Source organism: Colletotrichum aenigma, assembly GCF_013390185.1.
Source record: "Colletotrichum aenigma strain Cg56 chromosome Unknown KSG_Cg56_contig09, whole genome shotgun sequence".
Taxonomy (NCBI): Eukaryota; Fungi; Ascomycota; class Sordariomycetes; order Glomerellales; family Glomerellaceae; genus Colletotrichum; species Colletotrichum aenigma.
In genome coordinates, this window is record NW_023500915.1 from 3,293,705 (window position 1) to 3,315,244 (window position 21,540).

Genomic DNA, 21,540 nt, shown 5'->3' on the forward strand with positions numbered 1-21,540 from the left:
ATGCCTCAGAAGAAGATCCGCTGCACCTTCAAGGAGTGCAAGGACGCTGCCCAGCGCATCGTCGGAGACTGCGGCTTCTGCAACGGTCACTTCTGCGGAAAGCACCGTCTCCTCGAGGACCACAAGTGCGATGGCTTGGAAGACGTAAGTTACACCTATGATCCCGAGTGTTCCTGGCTCCTCGGCCTCGGCACCGTCCTACGAGATCAAGATCTGTTGAGCTAACTTGCCTTGAAACGCAGTGCAAGAAGCAGTCTCACGAGCGCAATGCTGCACAGCTCGAGGCCGAGCGCACCCAGGTCATCCGCGGTGTATGAGGAAACTCTACCACGCCACATCCTGTCTTCCCATCTCCACGCCGAAACGGCCGTCCGCGCGACCTCACATCCCGTCGAGATGCGGCTTACCGATCCACCACCCAAACAGCCGGGAACATACAGCTCGGATTCTACCGCAAGCTGAAGGGCCCGGCGTGCGAGGCGGACTACAGCACCAACACCTTCCAAATGCACGTCCCCCTTCACACTTTGGGACCTCTGCGCGATATGATGGATTCTTTTCGATACAGTTCCGGCGAATCTCGATATGATGTTTGCCATCATAATGCAGAAAGCAGTAGTAGCGACGGCGGCGTTGTTTGTCGGCACTCGCGCATCTCGATCCGAGGCGTCTTTTGTTCGCCTCGACTCTTTTTTTTTTACACGACGAAGTGTACCATTATCTAGCTTAGGATAGTTCGGCTTCCACTTTCTCCCGCACGGCGTATCGGCGCATGGTCATTTTTTACGGCCGCCATGGAGAGGATTGGCCGTCAACTTTGGATCTATTCAAATTACATTTCATTTGAAACTTCACTTGCAATTTTCCCTTTCTACATTGATGAAATTATGATGACTCTGATTCAGTTTTGCCCGAACAGGTGCCTTGGAGGCTGCGTTTAGTTGAGGTCCGGGCAGCGGAGATGCCGTGGCTGAGCTGGGATTCATGGAGTATGGTTCAGCGTTGCGCATCGGAGAGTTACCGCCATTTCAGCCGAATGAGACACGGACGAACATTCCACGTCAAACGGACCATGCCCCTCGAAACCTTCAGCACAAGTCAGTTCGGTGCTACTGCGGCAGCAAAACGTCTTCATTTGGACTGGCTCTGTCGTCTCCTTGTTCCAACCACCAGCTTTTTTCCCCTTTGCCGTTCTCATGTCGTCTCATTGCTGGGAGGATCAGCCGTGGCACGCCATGCTTCACCTGCCCGTTTTCGTCGTCCTCTGACCATGCGAGTCAGTACCCGCCCAAACCGCCCTCGTCTTCGCCTCCGCCTCTGCCCGCCTACGCCGCGTCCACGTCACACTGTGAAGATGGCCCCCGGAAGCCTGACGATGACGGCATACTCCACGGGACACGGGGCGCTGCTGGCGGGCGAATGCCGGCGTATCTCCGATATCGTATCTGCTGCTTCGCTATTCATTTCGCCCCCTCTTCCACCGCCTTCTCCGTCCGCTGCACAGCGCACCTTGGCTACCTTTTTTCAATGACACCGCCCCCAGGCATGCATTGCACTTCCGCTGCACCCTCGAAATCGGAATTCCTCCGAACTTTTCGGGCCCGCTCTCCACCGATGCCCGAAGCGAGGCAGGCAAGCCCCGGGCACCTCGGTCGGATATGACTGCCGTCGTCCCAAGAGTCATTCATTGGACCTGCTGCATCCCCTGGGCTGACGCGCGCAAGTGTAGCAAGATGATGATTACGGAAACACGCTGAGCTCGCTGACTTGATTCACAGGCGATCCCTCGTTATCGGATCATGTTCACACGCCTTCAAACTACTTTTCCGCGCCTCCTTTTCGGCGCTCCCGCTCCGACCAGCTCAGTCGCTTCCGGCGCTACCTCCGGCACCGGCACGCCTGTCGGTTCTACGATCTCCTTCTTCACGACTTCCTCGACAATCTCCTCCGTCTTGATGACTGTATCGTCTCCGACTTCGATCTTGACCTCCCTCGCTTTGCGACCCTCGGTTACCTTCTTCCTCTCCGCCGCCTTACACAAGCCCTTCAATCCGAGCTGGCAATCTCCGCACTTTCTCCCGACGGGCAAGCAAACAGTCTGTCCGAGGCCGACAAGCAGCCAGTTAATTTCACGCCATTTGTCCTTCGGGAGCCAACTCTGTAACGCCATTCTCGTCCCTTCAGGCTGCGTTGTCTTGTGCCAGCCCCAGAGGTTGGTAATGCGGTGCACGTGGACGTCCACGCCAATACCCTCCGTCTTGTCCCACGCAGCCGAGAGACACAGATATCCCATCTTCGGACCTACGCCCGGTAGAGAGGTCAACCCTTCTATCGTGTCGGGGACGTCGCCGTCGAACTTATCGCGAAGGATCTCGGCCGCGGCTTTGATATACCTAATCCCGTCAACATTGCTTAGAGAAGCATCACTCATGATTACTGACTTGGTCTTGTTATTGTGAAAGCCAACCGCCCAGATCAGCTCGTTCAACTTGTCAGGTTCCACGGCCAAGATATTTTCCAGACACAAACCACCCTCCGCACCCTCTCTATGCGGAGGCAGCTCCGTCATCAACCTCTTCATCGCTACGGCATTCACCGTGTCCTTGGTCTGGCTCGAAAGCATCAGCGCAATGAGGATGTGAAACCGCCTATCCCGCTCGGAAGCGTCGGGATGGAAAAGTCTCTCACAGCCCATCGTGTCCACGGCCGCGTCCTTCGCCGCGCCGTGGAGACGCATCTCCTTGACCTGGTTGTACATCTCCTCCCAGTCAGACGGGGGCTCCACGCGGATGTCCTCGCCTTTGATCACACGCGCCGGCTTCCTCTCCCTCTTGGGCTTTGTAGGTTTCGTAGATATGACATCGGCTTCTTCGGTCTCGATCTTGGTGGTGGCGCTCGGTGCGTCGTCCGCCGCCGCCACCCTCCTCCGTTTCCTGCGAGGCGGGCTCGTAACGGCATCCTCAATGTCGTTGCCGAGAACGATGTCCTGGAGCGAGGTGTCAGGCGCTGCGGAGCCGGTCGTGTAGGCGAACCGGGCGAGGGAGGAGCGCGTCGTGCGGCGCGGAGGTGGTGGCGAGGTGCTGGCTTTGAAGATGGCCGAGGTCTCCTTGGAGAGGCGCGACGTCCTCATCTTTGCTGAATGGTTCTTGTCCAATCTGTTGTGACTCTGACCTAGAGATTTCTGTGATGTCGATTAAAGAAATGCAGCCGGGTGCTATAATAATCTATCGAAACGTCGCTACAAGGCAAACGCGGAAGACGAACTGACTACGCAATTGACTTTTTTTCTTGTCCTGCCCTCCATAGAAGCTGAAAGCAAAGACTACCTAATTACATTGCCAGCCGTGCACGCACCCTGCCTCTTCTGCACTACGTAATCGCAAAAGGGGACTCCAGGGTTGGTTGATAAAGGTGGGTCACCGCGGCTGGGAGGACCCTTGAATGGGAACACTGATGCCCGGGGGTGGGAAGGGGGAGCTGCGTTGGGGATAGCGCGGGCCGGGGGATTGGGTTTGGTTTTTTTGGTGGTGGTCTGTGCTTCTCCATTGCGATGCCGGTAAGCGAGGCGGTTGATGGGGGCGTGGGAGGTAGGTAGGTTCCGTGGTTGAGTTCAGAGGTGAGTTGGGGCGCAGTGGGTGTGTGGTGATGGATCTTTTGGATGATGTTTATGGTTGCTATGATGTGATTTTATCGTTGCGTCTAGAGTTCAAGGCTGATGGAATAGGTATCCATTGTAAGTTGCAAGTGAAGGGGATGATGGGTGCAGGTTTGTTGGTGTAAGTTGGCGCCTCTGAAGAACGAGCTCGACGTGAGTAGAACAGACGATAGTGGTTGGTTTTCTCCCAGTTGCAAATCAAAGACGGTACTAAAAGATGGAATGCCAAAGTGCGGCTGAGAATCAAGTTTGCTGGCTTGATTTTAGTCTTGTTGCTTCGCATCCACGCTCGTCAGGCCACGGGTGTTTAAATCGCGATGATGAGATATTTGGAAGACACGGAGCAATTGCTCGGCTCGGATTACTTCTGGTTATTGGATTCTTGACCTCGAATGAATTGATGATTTCCTCATCCAGGTGAGGAGGGGACGTTATCGTTCCTGCATTGAGAGTTGCATATCGACCTTCTTGTGATTGAGCTGGGCTTATACGTCATGAATACACTTGCGATAGAAATGGGGGACGGTACAAGATAAAAATAAAGGCAAATGCATATGTTAAGGTAGAGATTTGACGACTGTCCGCAAGTCGCTTCGTTCTGTGACCTTTTCCTGTGTTCGAGAGGTAGACTAGATAGACATTTCGGGCTCATGGGAACGGTATCGTGCTTCGATGTGGGCGATATGTATAAAAGCGAGGGATCATTTCCCCGTTGTTGATTTCAGAGGGCAAGAATGTGTGGCTTGGTGTGAAGCTACTCGGACAGAAGCATGACCGTGAGATAAAGAGGCTATCTAAAGAGGATCTGGACGGTGCTAGTGGCTGGAAAACTGAGCATCATCGCCCGGCGTCTCTCTCTGGTTTCTTACTATTATGAATGAAGCAACTCAGGATGAGAAAAGTAGATTGAACACTTGGCCGCTCGAACAATGGCTGTAGTTACGATGCCTTATGATGCGCATGGCTGCTACACTTTACGACATTGCCCTGCGTCGGTATTCACAACTCATCTACCTGCTTAAATACAAATTCAGATTAATGCTACACGGAGTTAAGGTAGCAATTTGATGTTAGGTCCTAAGTCTCTGTGGGTTCGGTGACTATTGACTGACTGCTTGTTGTTGCGGCCAGAGTATCAGCTTTTCGCTAGAAATGATTTGACTCGGATGTCAATGGGCTCTATAAAAGCAAACTGAAGCATCGATTACCAAGTCGCAGGGCAATCAGGAGCCTGACTTCTTGTGTTGGAGTGGGAATACGAACAGCAGCACGGCGAATGTGATGGCTGTCTGAAGGATGTCACAGACGGGTCAAATTGTTGAGAAAGGTTCGGAATCATGCCTGGCGTCTCTCCCTAGTTTCTCACTATTCTAGATGAATCATCTCAGAATGACATAATACACTATGTCGAAGTAATGGATCGGGGGCATTGACTGGTCTTTTTTCGGGACTGAGACTCTGCTGCCAGCGCCAAAGATGATGCCCAGCACTACCGGTGGCTATTATTGCCCTTGCGTTATTAAGAGAAGGTAGTCCACTTCACGCTTATATAGTTGTTGCCGTGACCGGACAGTGTTTTCGTAAATGTAGATATATTACACGAAGTATTCTTATACAAAAAGGTCTTCGCCTCCCTGGGGAGTAGATATGTACCATAAATCAACGCCCCCAACTCCTAGTGTGACAGAACACCACCGAACCCGTCGTCAGATCGTAAACTCCTCATTCAGCCAGTGCTTCAACACCACCCGCCCCTCGTCAAACGTCTTCTTCTCCCACCTCACGATGATGGCCGCGTGACTGTGCCTGTCGTTGTGGATCCACACGGGGTACTTGTTCCACCCGACGGCGTCCAGGTTCTGGACCATCTGGAACTGGTACGGCGCGAGCGCGAGCGTCGGCTGCGAGGGCACCGACATGCGCCTCTCGCGCGCGAGCAGCTGCGTCGTGCTGCGGTCCATCTCGCGCGCGCCCGCGTCGTCCTCGTCGTCGTCGTCCGTCTCGCTGCCGAGGTACTCCTGGTCCTGCGAGCTGTTGAGCGTCTCGTACACGTGCTCGACCTCCTCGCGGATCTCCTTCATCCACAGCGGACCGCGGTACTCCTCGATGGCGACGCCCGCGAGCCCCTTCTCGTGCAGCTGGATGCGCTTCGAGGAGCGCACCGTCTGGATCGCCGAGTTGAAGAGGAAGGCGACGATGCCGATGGGCACGAAGACGGAGATGGCGAGGACGAAGGGGATGCGCTGGGCCCACGAGGCGACGGAGGACAGCGTCGGCCGGGAGCCGCCGGAGAGCTTGGGGCGCGGGGCGATGGGGTGCTTCGGGTCGAGGATGACGTCCTCGTAGCCCGGGACGTAGTTGACCTTGATGCCGTCGAGGTTCGTGTAGGGGTCCGTCTTGGTGATGCCGGTGGTGTAGTGGACGGCGCTCCTGTCGTTGACGATGTTGGTGTAGAGGGTGCGGCGCTTGAAGCGCTTGAGGCCGGCGAGGAAGATGGAGTCCGGGTCCGCGAGGACGGCGAGCAGGGGCCGACCCGTATCGCGGAAGTTGTCGATGGTGAAGAGCTGGCGGCCCGACATGGAGAGGGTGCGGGCGCCGAGGACGTTCCAGAGGTGGTTGTGCCAGCCGCGCAGGGGGGTGCGGACGCCGAGATGCGGTGTGGCGAAGGTGACGAAGTTCTGGAGCGGGAGTCAGTGATTTTGCGGTGAGAGTGAGAGTGTGGGTGTGGGTGAGTGGTGTTGTCGTGGGTGAGGGAGTGAGTGTGACATGAGAAACTCACCATGCACTCGACGGTGTCGAGGATGCCCTTTGAGTGAAGCAGCCCGACGGCGTAGCGCGAGACCAGGCCGCCGAGCGAGTAGCCCACGATGCTCAGCTTGGTGATCTTGCCGCCCCTTTCCTGGATGGCGCGCAGCTCCTCCTCAATCTCGGCGCAGACGCGCTCGCCGCCGCGCTCGATGCCATCGTAGGTGAAGGAGCCGCTGTTGTGCTTCGCGAGGAGCAGGTAGAGCTTGTCGGCGGAGTGTTTTGCGCGCAGGCTTTTGGCGATCTGGGCCATGTGGTTGGGGTTACCCCAAAGCTACATACAGGTTGCACGTTAGCATCAAGGTGCACCACACGCTGCAGCAGATCATGACGTCGCCACCACCAGCCAACGGGTTTGCAGGAGCCAGGAGCCAGGAGCCAGGAGCCAGGAGCCGCCCGGTGTAAACACTCAACCGCTGGGAATGGTGTGCTGGCAAGATAGAGCAGACGGGAAAAAAAGGATGGAGGAACGAACCCCGTGGACCAGTACGCAGAGATGATCGGCCTCCACGGTGCCGCCGGTGTAATCCATTATGTAGCTTGATGAGATCAGGGACCGGTCAATAGAGCGAAGGGAGAATGGCAACAACGCTTCTTGTAAGTGGGATGTTGGGGGTCGAAGGGACGCTCTTTTGGAGGGACGCGGGCCGAGTTAATATTCTCGGGGCGAGCCACAAAAGAGTCCCTCCAACGGAAAGTCCGCACACCTCGGATGGTGGACTGTTGGACTTTCAGACGGTGTTTTTTTTCTTGGTCCAGTGACTGTCTCTCGCCTCACCTCGCCCTGCAGTGCAGCGCAGCGACTCCCGGGGATGGGGGAGATTCGATGACACTAACACCGGGCGCTGCAGGCTGCTAAGGTACTGCGTAGCAGGTGGACTTAAGGGGAGATAAGGCGATGGATGGGCCGTTGGGTGGTGTGCTCCAGCGCGCTATTGGTGAGGCTGGTGCCGTGCGCCGCGTGGCTCTAGGGGTGGAAGTTGGTCCGCGTCCGCTATCTCCCGTCGGGTGGTGCCAATTGGATGGTGGATAGTCGAAACGCAATTGGAATGCGCGCACGCGACAATTGGTCGTCCGTTTGTAGGTGTCCGTACCTAGGCTCCAGCGCGGGACCGCGGCTGCGGATGACTGTGGATGCTCGGCTCCGGCCTGTAAGGCAACACTGAAATGTGACGGAATGGCGTGGGATCGATCTCCTTGGGTTGGGTGACTTTCTCTTTGCAGGTCGCCTGCAAGATCAGGTCGGGTTCTTGAGGCGAACCTCAGTCCGGGGAGTCGGTCTGACGGACTCGAAGAGCTAGCAATACTGAGTGCTGACGGTGTTAGTCGATAGGGCTGGAGCAGCTACAGCTGGTCAACGATGGAGTCGTGCTGCTGGGATCCCCTGTGTTCAATCGCATTCAAGCAGCAGAAGGTTGATGTCTGTCTTGACATCGGAATAGTCAAGTTTGTGCCAAAATCACCGAAATATCGAGGTTTCTATTCCTCTCTCAATAACTCTCCAATCTGTTCAATGGCAGGGTGCGAGTGCTTTATTTATAGGGGCCCCCCATTCGAGATGGAAACTCGCAGAAGCCCAGATACCCCTCTGCGCGGGCGTAGGTCCGATCTACATCGTAGATAACGATTTCTCGATAGATGATGGAAGCTGTTCGTCACTCTCAGTAAACCCCCGTTCACCGCCATGGGTTTCTACCCAACCGTTGCGCCGCGATAGGAAAGTCCATCCTCGAGACCAGGGCTGCCCAGCTTGTGCTCGACGGCTTGGTGCCACTAGCACCCGCCGGGGCTGAGATACCGGACAGCCGTTATCAACGACGGGTAGATGATGGGCTTCGCACTTGCTTCGTTCGAATCAGTGTTGCGGCACCCAGCTCAGTGAGAATATGAATGGCCCGCAAGAAGGGAGAAGAAGCAATGGAGCACAGGCAGGGGGCTTCGGTCACATGCCAACCTGCGCGTCGCACAAGATTGTCATTGTGCTTGCTTGGGCGCCGTCAAGATAAGAAGAGTGCGGTGGCACAGGTGTCTTGGATGTCGAGCGGCCGGAGCAGGAAGCCAAGATTGAGCAGACCGGAGTCGAGAAGGGAAAGAGATTGGCCATGGCGCTAGATACGTCCGATGGCGTCCATGTCGGCCCTCATCTGCCATGTCTGTGTGCTTCCCTTCCAGACTGGACATGAGACGGTAGACGAAATAGAGTTCGCGTGCCTGGATCTCCCGCGATAAGACTTTCAAGGGGATATCGACCTACCACCCCTTGAATCACATCAATATTGCGGAGAATGAGGGAAGGACGACGTTCGTGTGCACCACATCAATTAACACGCATTTGACGCAGCACGAGGTGATGTGGAAGTGCGAAGCTGCTTTCCATTTCTGACGATGGCCGTTGACGGAAAATGGAAGAAGCAAGAAAACTGAGAGATCAAGAGATGACCGGCAGATCATGACTCAGCCCGACGGTCCATCTCCACGGTAATGAGCTAAAGAAGAAGGCAAATGACGAAGAAGGACGACTGGCCTCCTGACTCTGCAGTCTTTCCAAAAGAACACAATGTCTACCCTCTCGGAAGCACGCAGTTGACGCTATTGGGACTCATTCCGCCGGACGTTGGAATGTTCGAAGCTGCAAGGTGGTGGCTTCTGGACCGCCGCCAGCCACTTCCCTGTACGGTTCGCACAGCCACCACCCATGTAATACGGAGCCAAAGTTAGAGTCTTACATAAGCTTAGAAGACGCTCGGAGCCTCTCTTCATCCCAACTCCGACCGCATTTGAGACACATCAACCATCTGTGACACTGTCCCAAACCCTTCCACCTTTATGCCATGAACGTTTCCGATGTCCTGGTGTGGCCGCCCCCCTTTTGAAAAAACGCTGAACGGTTGATGGTCACCCAATCTTGCCAATCTCGCTTCATTCCTGTGTCAGCCTCGCCCTGGCCATCTCTAGACACTAGCCCGTGGCTCCCCGAATTCTCCGACTGCGACGCTGCCACTGCAGAGACTGGTCCGGCTGCGGTTTTGGCTATGAGATCGTCGGTCCGCTCCCCCGGATCTTCGAGGCCTTAATCGGCTCACGCACATACGAATACAATCTCACTCATTTTGGCTCCATCTCCCTTACAACCGCCTCTGCATTGCATTGCTCTGGAACTTGGTACCTCCCGCCAGTCTAGGCCCAAAGCTCACGCCGTTTCCGTTCCTCTCACCGCACCACACCTCACCGCACCTCACTTGGAGCTCTTGCCTCAAGTAGATGTCGACACTAGGGAGGCAAGGTCCTTCCACACAAGTCCACGATACCTTCTGTTTGTTGTGTTCGTCGTCCTCAGTACGTCAGCTGCAACAGCAAGAGCCGCCAAGCTGCTCCTGCTCTTGACCGCCACGTCACGGTCTCTTCGCGCTAGCCTCTTGTACTTCTATTCCCGTTGAAAGAAAAGATTCCTGTCACAATGTCCTTTGTCGACCTCAAACACATCCCCTGTCCCGCCGGAGACAAGTGTACTGCATTCCAGTGCCTCTTCCAGCATAAAGAAGACAGGGATAAGATGGCTGCCACATCAGCACCGGCACTCAAAAAGTCAGGAACGTCGGCCCAGACGTCGACTGATGCCTCGACGAATGCAACCCAGGATGGCCCTCGAAAACGTCCGAAAGTTGCCCAAGACGTCAGCGGCCCCGCCGTCTCTGCAAGAACTCCTACTCCTGTCAAAACCGCCTCAAAACAAGACACAACGGCACCGAGACCAGATGACACTCTGTCAGCTGTCGCTCGCCCCATCTCTCCTCCACCTTTAAATCGCCAGACCGCCTCTTCCTCCAGGCCTGTCTCAGCTGTGAAGAAGGGCACTCATCTTCACCCTGCTGTCCCTTCTCTCGCTTCAACTCCTTCGTCTCATCCCAACAACTCATTGAATCACTCAAAGTCCTCTCCTTTATCTTCGAGTAATCACCCACCTAAGCGGAAGCTTGACTCACTTACTGGCAACACCCCAACTACTACTACTGGCACGTCTGCCTCCACCCCAAAGTCAAAAGCAACTTCAGTCTCACACGACACCACTACTACTTCTACCTCACCTCACACTCCTTCAACCCCATCCAAGGAGCCGCCACCCAAGCTCAGAAAACCTGAAGCTCTCAACCCTCGCTTGCTCAAAGGCATCAAAGCTCCAGCGGAGTTCAAGACTCGCTTCAGGCTAGCGCAGTTGCTACACCAAGAGTATACTCGCCTCAACAACGAACTTAAGAAAACCGCAAAAGACGACGACGAGAAGCAGCTCGTCCTCACGGACCAAGACCTTATCTGGAGAACCCTCGACGAAGAGGAGAACACCGCCATCGAGAAGAACGCCATCTACGGAAACGTTCTCAAAAACAAAATCATGCAGTACAAGAAGATGACGCTGCTGCAGTGGAAGGAGGAGAGAGTCGTCCAGCGTCGCCAGCAAAGCCCAAAGGGCCCCCACAAGAAACTTCTCGCCTCGCCCAAGAAGGTGGTCACGGGTTTGACGCCGGCCCAGGAAGTCCAGCTCGTCCGTCATCTCATCACCCCCATTGACGGCCTCGCCAACCACGGTTACGTCTCCTCCATCCCCAGTGAAGCAGACGTCGAGAAGGCCCGCCAGGGTCTCGAAGCCGCCAAGGGCTGGGAAAAATGCGATCGCTGTGAGAAACGTTTCCAGATGTTCCCCGGCAGACGCGAGGAAGACGGCGCGCTCGCCTCGGGCGGCAAGTGCACCTACCACTGGGGCAAGACGTACTTCCCCGAGCGCCAACTCGGCGACAGATCCAAGACTCCCAAGCGGTACCGCTGCTGCGGTCAGGCTGTTGGAGACTCGGCCGGCTGCTACACCGTCCCTCACCACGTCTTCAAGGCCTCAGACCCCAAGCGCCTTGCCACCGTCCTCAACTTCGCCGAGACGCCCGCCAACCCCAATGTTCCCTCTGACAGAGCCGTCGCCTTCGACTGCGAGATGTGCTACACTGTCTATGGCCTGGAGTTGGTGCGTCTCACCGCCACTGCCTGGCCTACCGGTGAAGAACTTTTGGATGTGCTCGTGCAACCTGTCGGTGAGATCCTGGATCTCAACTCGCGCTATTCCGGGGTTTGGCCTGAGGACATGGCTAATGCAGCACCCTGGTCCGCCAAGGAAGAGGACCCCACTCCCGCCCAGGCCAAGAAAATGGCCAACAACAACAACAACAACAACAACAACAACAACAAGAAGCCCAAGAAGACGATGAAGATTGCCTCCTCCCCCTTGGTCGCCCGCGACCTCCTCTTCTCCCTCATCAGCCCCGACACACCTCTCATCGGCCACGGCCTGGAGAACGATCTGAATGCCGTCAGAATCGTTCACCCCACTCTCATCGACACCGTCCTTCTCTTCCCCCACAAGTACGGCCTCCCCTACCGCCAGGGTCTAAAGATGCTCATGGAGAACCTCCTGAACCGCAAGATCCAAGTAGAGACAGCCGGCAAGGTCCAGGGCCACGACAGTGCAGAAGATGCCCGCGCTGCTGGCGACCTGGTCCGCCTCAAGCTGTCAGAAGAGTGGAAGAGCATGAAGATCAAGGGCTGGAAGCTCGTGAATAACGAGTTCGTCGCGCCCGGCGGAAAGGCTAGTAGGGACGACTACCGCGGCCAGCTCACGGCAGAATTCTTGGAGGCCGCTCTCTAGGAAGGGGCGGGCAACCTGTATTATGACGACTAACTGGGCTTTGGTTTTTATTTGGAGTTTCGGAAGGGAAGGGAATCCCGTATGCATTGGGAGGGCGTGGATTTGCTTAGTGATACCTACCCGTAAAGAGGGCATTCTAATAATAATTCGCACTTTATGAGTTCAACTACTGTTCCAATTGTGACCTTCACTTGACTCTTGAATAAATCTTGCTGTATGTATTTTCACTTCGCTCAGCTCGATGTAAGACTTCCTGAACAAGGAAAATTGAGACTTTCCCAGTATTCTGCCATTTGTTGTTGATTTCAAAGCCTCCCGCTCGCATCCGCCCATCACCCTCAAATCCTGAATCTGTTATTTGGCGACGCACAACGCCTACATGGATTCTGCCCCTCATCGTTTCCGTGCAGTTGTTTCTGCAATACTCCACCACCGACTCAGGGCAGAACTCGTGGAGCGTACCTCATTTGAATTGGCCGGCCCACCAACTATGTCTAGCAGTGTTCTTGAGATTGCTCCGACATGCGCCCCAGCAGTGCAGAACGCTCTTTTGCCTGAGCGTGACGAAGGACGCGAGAGAATTGCCTGGAGAAGACCTCCCCGTCTGGGAACTTTGGATTGTGTATTTATATTGTGCTTCTCCGATGAGAAACGTCACTTCCGAGGCCAAGACTCATTAATACAAAGAAGCAGGAGCAGCAACACCTACTTCTTCCTGGTCCGGTTTTTCTTTTGTGCTTGGTGAGTCTCTGCGCTTTGTTATAAATTGTGCTGCTTCTGTGTTGTAAATGGCCTCTTGCGCGCACACATTCAAGCACTAATGTCGAGACGTGCTGTTGGTTCATCTCCTAGACGATTACTATGACCCATGGCGGGTTGATGAGTCTGGAAAGTTGTCTAGCAGATAGATGTCTATTGTTTCTGATGTGTCATCTTCTTCCCCCTGGCCATCGGTGTTTTTCTGCTATTCTGCCTGAGTATGTAGCTGTGGTATTAAATACAATAGAGGAGACGAGGGAAGACGCTCAAGGCTTGGCGTAGACTGTCTGAAATCAGGTTTCTACAACATCTCTTGGATGCGATCATTCTGGGAGAAGGGAATATCTTTCACCATTGTCACAAGCCTCAAAGCAAGTTGTGGCTGTGTTATTGGGTATGGAGAGGAAGCAATATCATATATCTCAGTTTGTTATATACTCACTCAACTCCTAGTAATGAAGAAACGGTCGATGCCTATTCCCCTAGCATTCGTCTCCATTGATGTCATACTGAGTACGGCGTAGAAACAGTTGTGACCGGTACATTATTACATCCTGCGTATAGCATGTTAAATGCTCCTCACAGAACCGGCCACGCGAATAAAGCTTGTTCTTTTGTATGCTGGTGCCCTCTCACTTCTCAGTCACGCCTCCGTCTCATCAGATCCTCCCTGAATAACTCCGTCTCGTCTGGAAAGATTCCAATTCATCGCTGTTCTCCATTCTCGTCAGAGTATTCCTCAAGACCATAGCCTGTGGCGCATGGAAGGATGCGCGTGTCTCTTGTCCTTGTCGCGCAACTCAAACAGGCCTTTGAATATTTGAATTTGATGGCCCAGGAAACGCCACAACGAAGCTGGAGTCACATTGCTGATTTCATTAGTTCCACCCGCCAGAAGACAATTTATACTGCCCCCCGCTATTTCGCCGTGGGCATCAGGCTTCTTCCACTGAAGAAATGTCATTGGAGCATACGGCCATGTAATTCCTTGGTGGATGCATATAGCTTGACAAGGAAGCTTTTGCTATAAATACAGCTAATAGACCCGATTTCTTTAACATCAGGCAAAACATAATATATTCGCTCTATCGGGCAGTGTACGGTTGCAAGCAGCCGCATGTCAAGGCCAACCACCACTCAGCGAGAATACCTATCCTTCCATGGATCAAGTCGAGCATTTCTTAGATAACAACAATGTCGTCCTTGACTAGGATCAGGTGATTCGCCATGCAAGGGTGGCTATTCTCATCCAGTCACCCCCAGCAGGACGGTTTTCTATCTACACTGCCGGGGGCTCAAAAGCCTCGATGATTTTTAGGACAGAGACTTTTCTCATTGGTCCTGAGACTATTTACAGGCAATCCGTTCATTTGTTCTGTTGTAAGAGACTTTCACCGCGTTTGAAAGTACATTTATAGAGGACATCTTTGGACTTTGCCGTCCGGCTCAATGACAAGATCGTCGCGGGTCTCGGCAGACACCCATATTAACTTTGGTAACCATCTATACGCCTGAGAACTGTGAATGGAATTGTTCTATGTGATGATCTCTTACTGTTCTGTTCGTTTGACGAGAGTGTGGCTGTGGATCTTGCTGGAAATTGGTCTATATAGAGGTGGTCAAGACTAGCGAAAGGGCTTGAATATTCAGCAGAATCGAAGCTGTCGACAGAAATTTGCCTTGGTGAGGTTGAACAACTGATGCTTCAGAGATGCTGAGTGGGAAATGCGATGGCTGGCTTTCTATCCAGCTGACGATGCAACGATCAGTATACTGCGCGCAGAATACACGTACACTGACGAAATGAGACAGAGACGGATAATGAGCACCCGAAAGTGCGGGTGAAACCATAACTTCTTCGGACATGGTACTGGATGTGAATTCTCCCGCCCAATGTTGAGTCCTTTGGCTTTGCAGAACCAGTTCTCTTTTCCTGTCTTATTGCGTTGTTGGCTCCTCCAGCTGTATCTCTAGGGGGCAGAGAGACTCTTATATACTTTCTAGCCATACACCTAGCCACGTCATTCCTGGTTCAATTATCTTTGAGTACCTTCTCGGGAAGGTGAAGGGGACTCAGCAGGTACAGTGGGGGTTGCGTGGACTTACTCATGGTGAATACCACTGTTAAGGATGAACTCGGTCACAGTACTTACAAACTCTACCAAAACGTAAATGGAGGAAGGACTCCAAGACCAATGTTCGTGGCTCCAGTCGCGTGTTAGCCTACCGGGAAGTAAGTAGTCGATCCGTCAGTTCATCGATTCATCCTGCTCTCTTGGCAGCTGCGTTGTTGGGCGATCAACAGACCACTGAATACGCAAGAGGTTATGCTGACTATCAGGAGTCAAGGACGCCAAGGAACAAAGAGATTGACGTATAGAAGGTAGGATTCGTGATTGTGTTTCTCGCCTTAGGCCAGGGAGTTGTACCAATGTCTCATGAGAAATGCATCTTTCGGCATATTTTCGATGCCAGCACATCTTGCTGAAATGTAAGTGGAAGGCCGATAGCAGTTTTCACATACCAAGAGCGGCCAAAAGCCCATTTGCTTCTTATGTGTAACTGCAGGTTTTGAATAATAATTTGAGAAGCGCGAATGCTCAATCGAATCCTACCGATGGATGATTTCTTACGTAATGTCAGTTGGCCCATCTGCTGTCATAAATTGGTAACAGAGCGCCTCGATACTCTCAATGTGGTACCCGTTGGCGTATGTACGCATATAGGATAACAACTAGATAGAGGCGATGGACAGATCTTTGTCATCCCAAACATGGGAAGGAATGCTACAAGTGAAAAAGATATCTACTGCGCCCCAGGGATAAGAAACGCTGAAGCTTTCTTCGCAGCTCGCAGTGGACCTCGCACAACCGGCAATTCGAGTCTAATTGTGCTCGCCTACTCTCTGCTTAGGTTTCTGTGTGGAGCCCCAGCTATGTAGGCCGACGAATTTCGTCATGCTCTCAGCTAACCCAAGGTGGCATAGCCGACGTTGGCTCACCAAAGTTGATGAACACACGCGGTGCCCATTAGCCCGCGAATATGTGTATGTTGCTGAGAGTAATCAAGGCTGGATGCTAATTCAGCAAAACCTACGTTGTGGCCAAATCATGGCTTCGCGCGGAAGAGAGCATATGCGACGGACCTGCAGGAGCCTATCACCCTGTGGAGGCACGACCCGGAGCGCTGTTCGAGCTCGTCTTAGGTGGTTTCCGGCAGTCGTGGTGCTGCCCAGAGAAACAAGCCCACGTAGATAACGAACGTAACCTCACGGCCACTTGGAAAACTCCTTTCGGCCATTGATCACTCTTGTCACATAAGGCTTCATTGCTTGTCCTCCTCACATGCACGCCAGTATCCTTGGTTGAGTTGCATAGTTGAACAGGAGGCAAGTTTCATGCCCTATGATTACACTTATTGAAGCGGTGACTTGCCTTCAAAGTCTATAGTACAGCATCGCCATTTTCCTTTTCATCCTCATCTCATAAACCTTTACGGACGTCCAACGTTCAACAGCATCTGGCTACCCTTTCCGCTGCTGGGCAAGTACGCAACGTTGGGGTTACCGGACAAAGTAGAGGCAATCTCTCTGCTGGCCTCAATCTTTCTGATCTGGATGAGACCGTCGCCTGACTTGGAGATGGCTTTGGAGATGGTGTCGGCACTCTCGGCCTCACCCTCGGCGCGGATGACGTTGGCCTGGCGCTCCTGCTCGGCCTTCTCGACGATGAAGCGCGCACGCTCGGCGTCCTGCTGGGCAATCTGCTTCTGCTCGACGGCCTTGGTGAACTCCTTGCCGAAGGTCATGTGGGTGATGGAGACATCCTCGAGGGCGATGTTGAACTCAGCGGCGCGCTTGGTCAGGTCGGAGCGGATGCGGTTGGAGACGGCCTCACGCTGAGTGATGAGCTCTGCGGCGTCGAACTGGGCGACGATGGACTTGAGGACTTCGTTGCCGATGGAGGGGAGAACCCTCTCGTCGTAGTCTTGGCCGAGGTTCTGCGCGAGTGGTCAGATGTTGGTTCATTCTAGACGCTGCAGAAAACGAGAACCTACCTGGTAGATCTTGGGGAGGTTCTGGACCTCAGGGCGGTGCAGAACACGCAGGGTCAAGCTGACCATCTGGAGATCCTTGCTGCCCGTTGTCGTGGCGATGTTCCTGGGCTTCGTCCTCACGTCGAAGATGATGCTCCTCTGCAGCCACGGCACAAGAAAATGCGTGCCCTCGCTGATGACTCCCTCCTTGACACCCGCTAATCTGTCGAAGATAACGGCTCTGTTTCCACCCCTGACGTCGTAGATTGAAGATTGCAGCACAGCGACGCCGATCGCCGCGGGGACCGCCATGCGGTACGCAAAACCCAGAGCCTGAGCCATGGTGAATTTCTCTGGTGGTTCGGATGCTGAAGAGACGGGGTATCGAGGGTCGCGAGATTGCTCTTGCGAAATTCGCGGGCTATCCGGTTGGCGTTGAGGGGTGGTTGTTGGTGGCTGCGGTGCAAGAGCAGGTGGGATTGAAGCTGTCGAAAGCTCCTCAGGCCGCCGCGGTAAGGTCCGTCATTGAATTTTGGGCGGGCGGCTGTTAAAGCCGACCGGGGTCATCTGGGTGGGTAGGTGCAATTGCTCTACCAACTGGTGACGGAAAGAAAGTCGCAAAAGGCGCTAAGCCTCTTTCGGGTGTGCGCCTCAGCGTTCGGGTTCGGCAGGAAGGGGACAAGATTTGAACCTCGTCTGATTTGACTCTGCGATTTCCAGCTTGACTGAACGACCCTCAACACCCGGTTGCACATCACCGTCCACCACAACCATCCGCCAAGATGAGACCTACCCAAGCTCTTGCCTCGGGACCCAGCATCCCCCACGGAAAGTACAGCCAGTAAGTAGACGCCTGAATCCCAAGTCAATTGAGTCGACAGCGCCTTGCGGGCTTTTCCGATGTGGAAGCGAGATGCTTCCCTCTGTCCGCCCCGACGCGCAACGTCCTCAATTACATTGTTGATGCAGCTCGCTAACTTAGCTCTTAGCCACCTCGGCTGGTGGGGTCACATTGGTACGTTTGTTCCCGAATTCTGCGATGGCGAAGGACGACAGCGACATGGTCGAGCGATGCATGAATGATGGGACATGGGAGTCGAAGTGGAAGATGATGGGGAAGTGGACAACGATGAAGATTGCCGACCAAACGATGCGCGACGCAAACGATAATCTGGCAGGAACACGTAATTGACAGTGTGCAGGTGGCGAGAAGCAGAGAGGCATCATCACCTACGGTCTTGCCCCTAACCGCCAGAACCCCTTCGCCGGTGCCGCCCACGATGCCGTCTTCAACACCTGGCGCCGCTTCAGCGCCCAGGTCCTCTACTTCCTGCCTCCCCTTGTTGCCGGCTGGTACATCATGGACTGGGCCACCCACCGGTAGGTCACCCTGCAGCCTCCCCGATGAGGCTCCGTAGACATTGAAGGAGCGCCTTTCGACTAACACTCGCCACAGCAACCACTACCTGAACTCCAAGCAGGGCCGCGCCGAGTTCGGTGACTCTGAGGAGTAAACAAGTTTACTCGATGACGGCGGACGACGAAAGCTAGAGGTGGACCAACGATTCCCTGTGTCAAACACGTGTATATCAACTACGTAGAGGGGGAGAAATGGAATAGAACCCCAATTTTTGACGACTTACATTCAATTCATCTCTTGCTGACACTGACTATGGCGTTTATTGCTGGTTTGATCTTCATATGCGCATGTGGCGAAGGAATGCATGTGTCATTGAATATTTTGGACAAGGTCCGATAAGTACAATCCCCAAAGGAACACCGATGAATCTGCCAATATCGCTGTAGCTGCGATTATTCATAGCACTGAAAATTGGTATACAAATCTCCACGCGCAATCGTACCCGATGATACCAAAGAAGTACCTTCAACTGTTCTTCAGTCACTTTCGCGCTGACATTTGCGGAATGCACAGCCGCTGATTGGCCACTGCAGGTCACGTGCATTGAACATCTCACCGAAGCCTGCCGCAAGGTAAGGCCTCGGCACGGAGTTACTATGCGCCGCCAATTCGTAGTGCCCCACTGAAAAAAAGTTCAGCAACCCATTGAGTTGCAAAGAAAAAAAAAGTCGAGTCTCGTCGGTTCCAGCGAAGCTTCACCCAACACGTCGCCAACCCACAACCTCTCTCTCCCCCTTCCAACCCTTCAATCCTCCACCACAAACCGTCACAATGGCCGCCGAGAAGCCCGAGAAGAAGGAGAAGAAGGACAAGAAGCGATCCGTGTCCGACGGAGGCGTCAAGAAGGACAAGAAGGATAAGAAGGATAAGAAGGACAAGAAGGAGAAGCTCGAGCGCGCCCTCGACGAGCACCTCCAGGCCGACGTCGCCGCCACCGCCGTCGCCTCCGGCGATGTCTCCTCCAAGACCGCCGACGGCCTCCCCGTCGTCGGCGCCCTGGTGCCCTTCGCCGTGCCATTGGCCGACGAGAAGAACATGAAGAAGGTCATGAAGTCCATCCGCAAGGGTACGTTTTCCCCCACACCGCGTCGCGCTTCGAGGTCAATTGGGCCACACAAACGTTCCGGCATACTAACTATCCCATTCCAGCCGCCAAGAACAACACCCTCAAGCGCGGCGTCAAGGAGGTCGTCAAGACCCTCCGCAAGTCTCCCGCCTCCGGGCCCAGCAACACCGCCTTCCCGGGCGTCGTCATCATCGCCGGCGACATCTCCCCCATGGACGTCATCTCCCACATCCCCGTGCTCTGCGAGGACCACAACGTGCCCTACATCTTCGTCACCTCGCGCGCCGAGCTCGGCGCCGCCGCCAAGACGAAGCGCCCGACTTCCGTCGTCATGGTCACCGAGAAGCGCTCCGCCGCCGACGCCAAGAAGGCCGAGAAGAAGTCCGCCGGCGACGATGCCGAGGAGGATGACGGCGAGGACTACTCCGAGGTCTACTCCGCCCTGGTCAAGCTCGTGCAGAAGGAGACGGCCAAGCAGTCTTTCTGGTCCTAAGCTACTGATACCAGGGCTTGTGGTCGGATTTTGAGGGGACATGCAGTCTGTGTGTGTTGGCGTGATGCGCATGATACCCTGCATGGGCGAGTGAGGTTGTGTTATAAAAATTAGGTACGAGAGACGTCCCTTCGAGAGTGTGGGTGTGCGTTCGGGGTCCACGATTACAAAACGGCTTTATGCGGGTTGTACCACCATCACCTGAACCTTGCGGCGCGGACATATGGGAACTTGAATTTTCTCCTGGATGGCACAAAAGCAAAAGATGCCCGGCGTTCTAACGGATTATCTGCATGAGTATGGTTGACTACTCACCAATAAACGATTTTCAAATCATCAAAGCCTTCGTTGGAACCGTCAGGGTGCGAAGGTGTGGAGGAAACCCTTGCAGTGCTTCTCAGAGTGAGGGCACTGTCTTTCGTGATGCTGTGAAGGCGTCATGTTCTCGCGAATGGTGCTCGGCCCAAGCTGCTTGACTTTGGAGCGAAGCTTAAGCCCAGCCAATGTCACCGTCCAGAGCAAGCGTCGTGACATGTGGAAATGCTATACGTCCATCAACATCTCCCCTCCTAGGTGAATTTTCTTGACATAGCTCTCCCGCTCAGTTGTTGCAATGTCACGATGTTCACGGATATTGCAACCCATTTCAAGTTGACAGCGACAAGTATTTTGAACCTTTTTTAATTAGGGGAATCATGGCTTGAGCAGCAAGTGTACATGGCAAAGTGGTTCCCGGTCGAGGCTACCGACTTCTCTTCAAACTCCATGACCGCAACCCATCCAACCCAACAAGCTAATAGCACACGAGAGTCTGCTCCAGACTCTCCATTTCATTTCATTACATTAGAGGAGACGAAACCCTTTAGTCGAAGGGGTTGGTGCGGGTTCCCCACCAGGTGAGGAAGACAGACAGACCGATGGTCTCAATGACCTTAGCGAGGGCGCTGACACCGACGGTGTCAAGAGGACGCTTCTCGGCGAAGACCTGGGAGATGTACTGTGCGCAAGCGTGTCAGTCATCGACACAACAAAGGCAAAATGCTAGGAAGAGGAACTTACGCCGGGAGCAGAGGTAGCGAAGAAGATCAGACTGCCGAGGTAGGCGGCGCCCTTGTAGGAGAGCGTGCCGGTGGCGTTGATAAGGGCGCCGACTCCGTAGGACTGGAGGGCGGAGCCGACGAGGGAGGTGCCCCAGGCGACGGCGGCGGAGCTGGCCTCCTTGGAGCGGAGGAACTCCTCCTTGCTGTTGGCGGCCTTGGCGCGCTGGTAGGTCTGGCCGAAGAGGGGGGTCAAGACTGTTGCGAGCGAGCTCTGGTCAGCTGATGTGATCGAATGGTGTGATTTGGAGGCCAGGAGAAAGGTATCACGTACCAGCGAGCTCAGTGGTGTGGTTGAAGATGGTGCCGAGGGCGATGGCCGAAGGCTTGACGGGGGGAAGGTCTGTTGAGCAGTTGATATTAGCAACCTGTTGAATCTATTCGTTTCTGTCAAGCTGCCTTGATCCACGATGACGACATATCGGCGTTCTTTCGACATTGAGGCACAAGCTTGACCTTTTCTTCCAATCTAGGGAGGCAACACTTACAGTGCAAAGACATGATGGCGGTGTTTTGGGTAT

At 54.2% G+C, this 21,540-nt stretch overlaps 8 protein-coding genes across 8 annotated transcripts; 4 read left to right on the forward strand and 4 right to left on the reverse strand.

Annotated features, from left to right (window-relative positions):
* TMC1 (AN1-type zinc finger protein TMC1) lies at positions 1–317 on the forward strand (the record flags this gene model as incomplete). Its single annotated transcript, XM_037328793.1, has 2 exons — positions 1–144; positions 243–317. The coding sequence occupies 2 exons, from the start codon at positions 1–3 to the stop codon at positions 315–317; spliced, it is 219 nt and encodes a 72-aa protein (XP_037173299.1).
* Positions 318–1,813: 1,496 nt separating this feature from the next.
* CGCA056_v013550 (Endonuclease III-like protein) lies at positions 1,814–3,130 on the reverse strand (the record flags this gene model as incomplete). The annotated part of the gene is made up of 1 exon (XM_037328794.1): positions 1,814–3,130. One exon carries the CDS (start codon positions 3,128–3,130, stop codon positions 1,814–1,816), a length of 1,317 nt encoding a protein of 438 aa, XP_037172707.1.
* A 2,231-nt stretch (positions 3,131–5,361) lies between these two features.
* Positions 5,362–6,992, reverse strand: CGCA056_v013551 (putative lipase; the record flags this gene model as incomplete). The annotated part of the gene is made up of 3 exons (XM_037328795.1): positions 5,362–6,333; positions 6,435–6,734; positions 6,936–6,992. 3 exons carry the CDS (start codon positions 6,990–6,992, stop codon positions 5,362–5,364), a joined length of 1,329 nt encoding a protein of 442 aa, XP_037173106.1.
* Positions 6,993–9,917: 2,925 nt separating this feature from the next.
* Positions 9,918–12,149, forward strand: rex3-0 (RNA exonuclease 3; the record flags this gene model as incomplete). The annotated part of the gene is made up of 1 exon (XM_037328796.1): positions 9,918–12,149. The coding sequence occupies one exon, from the start codon at positions 9,918–9,920 to the stop codon at positions 12,147–12,149; it is 2,232 nt and encodes a 743-aa protein (XP_037172709.1).
* Positions 12,150–16,400: 4,251 nt separating this feature from the next.
* On the reverse strand, positions 16,401–17,285 carry phb1 (Prohibitin-1; the record flags this gene model as incomplete). The annotated part of the gene is made up of 2 exons (XM_037328797.1): positions 16,401–16,907; positions 16,965–17,285. 2 exons carry the CDS (start codon positions 17,283–17,285, stop codon positions 16,401–16,403), a joined length of 828 nt encoding a protein of 275 aa, XP_037172708.1.
* A 440-nt stretch (positions 17,286–17,725) lies between these two features.
* On the forward strand, positions 17,726–18,457 carry qcr-8 (Cytochrome b-c1 complex subunit 8; the record flags this gene model as incomplete). The annotated part of the gene is made up of 4 exons (XM_037328798.1): positions 17,726–17,784; positions 17,933–17,958; positions 18,146–18,323; positions 18,400–18,457. The coding sequence occupies 4 exons, from the start codon at positions 17,726–17,728 to the stop codon at positions 18,455–18,457; spliced, it is 321 nt and encodes a 106-aa protein (XP_037172703.1).
* A 677-nt stretch (positions 18,458–19,134) lies between these two features.
* Positions 19,135–19,922, forward strand: NHP2 (H/ACA ribonucleoprotein complex subunit NHP2; the record flags this gene model as incomplete). Its single annotated transcript, XM_037328799.1, has 2 exons — positions 19,135–19,429; positions 19,513–19,922. 2 exons carry the CDS (start codon positions 19,135–19,137, stop codon positions 19,920–19,922), a joined length of 705 nt encoding a protein of 234 aa, XP_037172702.1.
* An 862-nt stretch (positions 19,923–20,784) lies between these two features.
* On the reverse strand, positions 20,785–21,520 carry CGCA056_v013556 (UPF0591 membrane protein; the record flags this gene model as incomplete). Its single annotated transcript, XM_037328800.1, has 4 exons — positions 20,785–20,919; positions 20,982–21,217; positions 21,294–21,362; positions 21,508–21,520. The coding sequence occupies 4 exons, from the start codon at positions 21,518–21,520 to the stop codon at positions 20,785–20,787; spliced, it is 453 nt and encodes a 150-aa protein (XP_037173105.1).
* Positions 21,521–21,540: the final 20 nt, after the last annotated feature.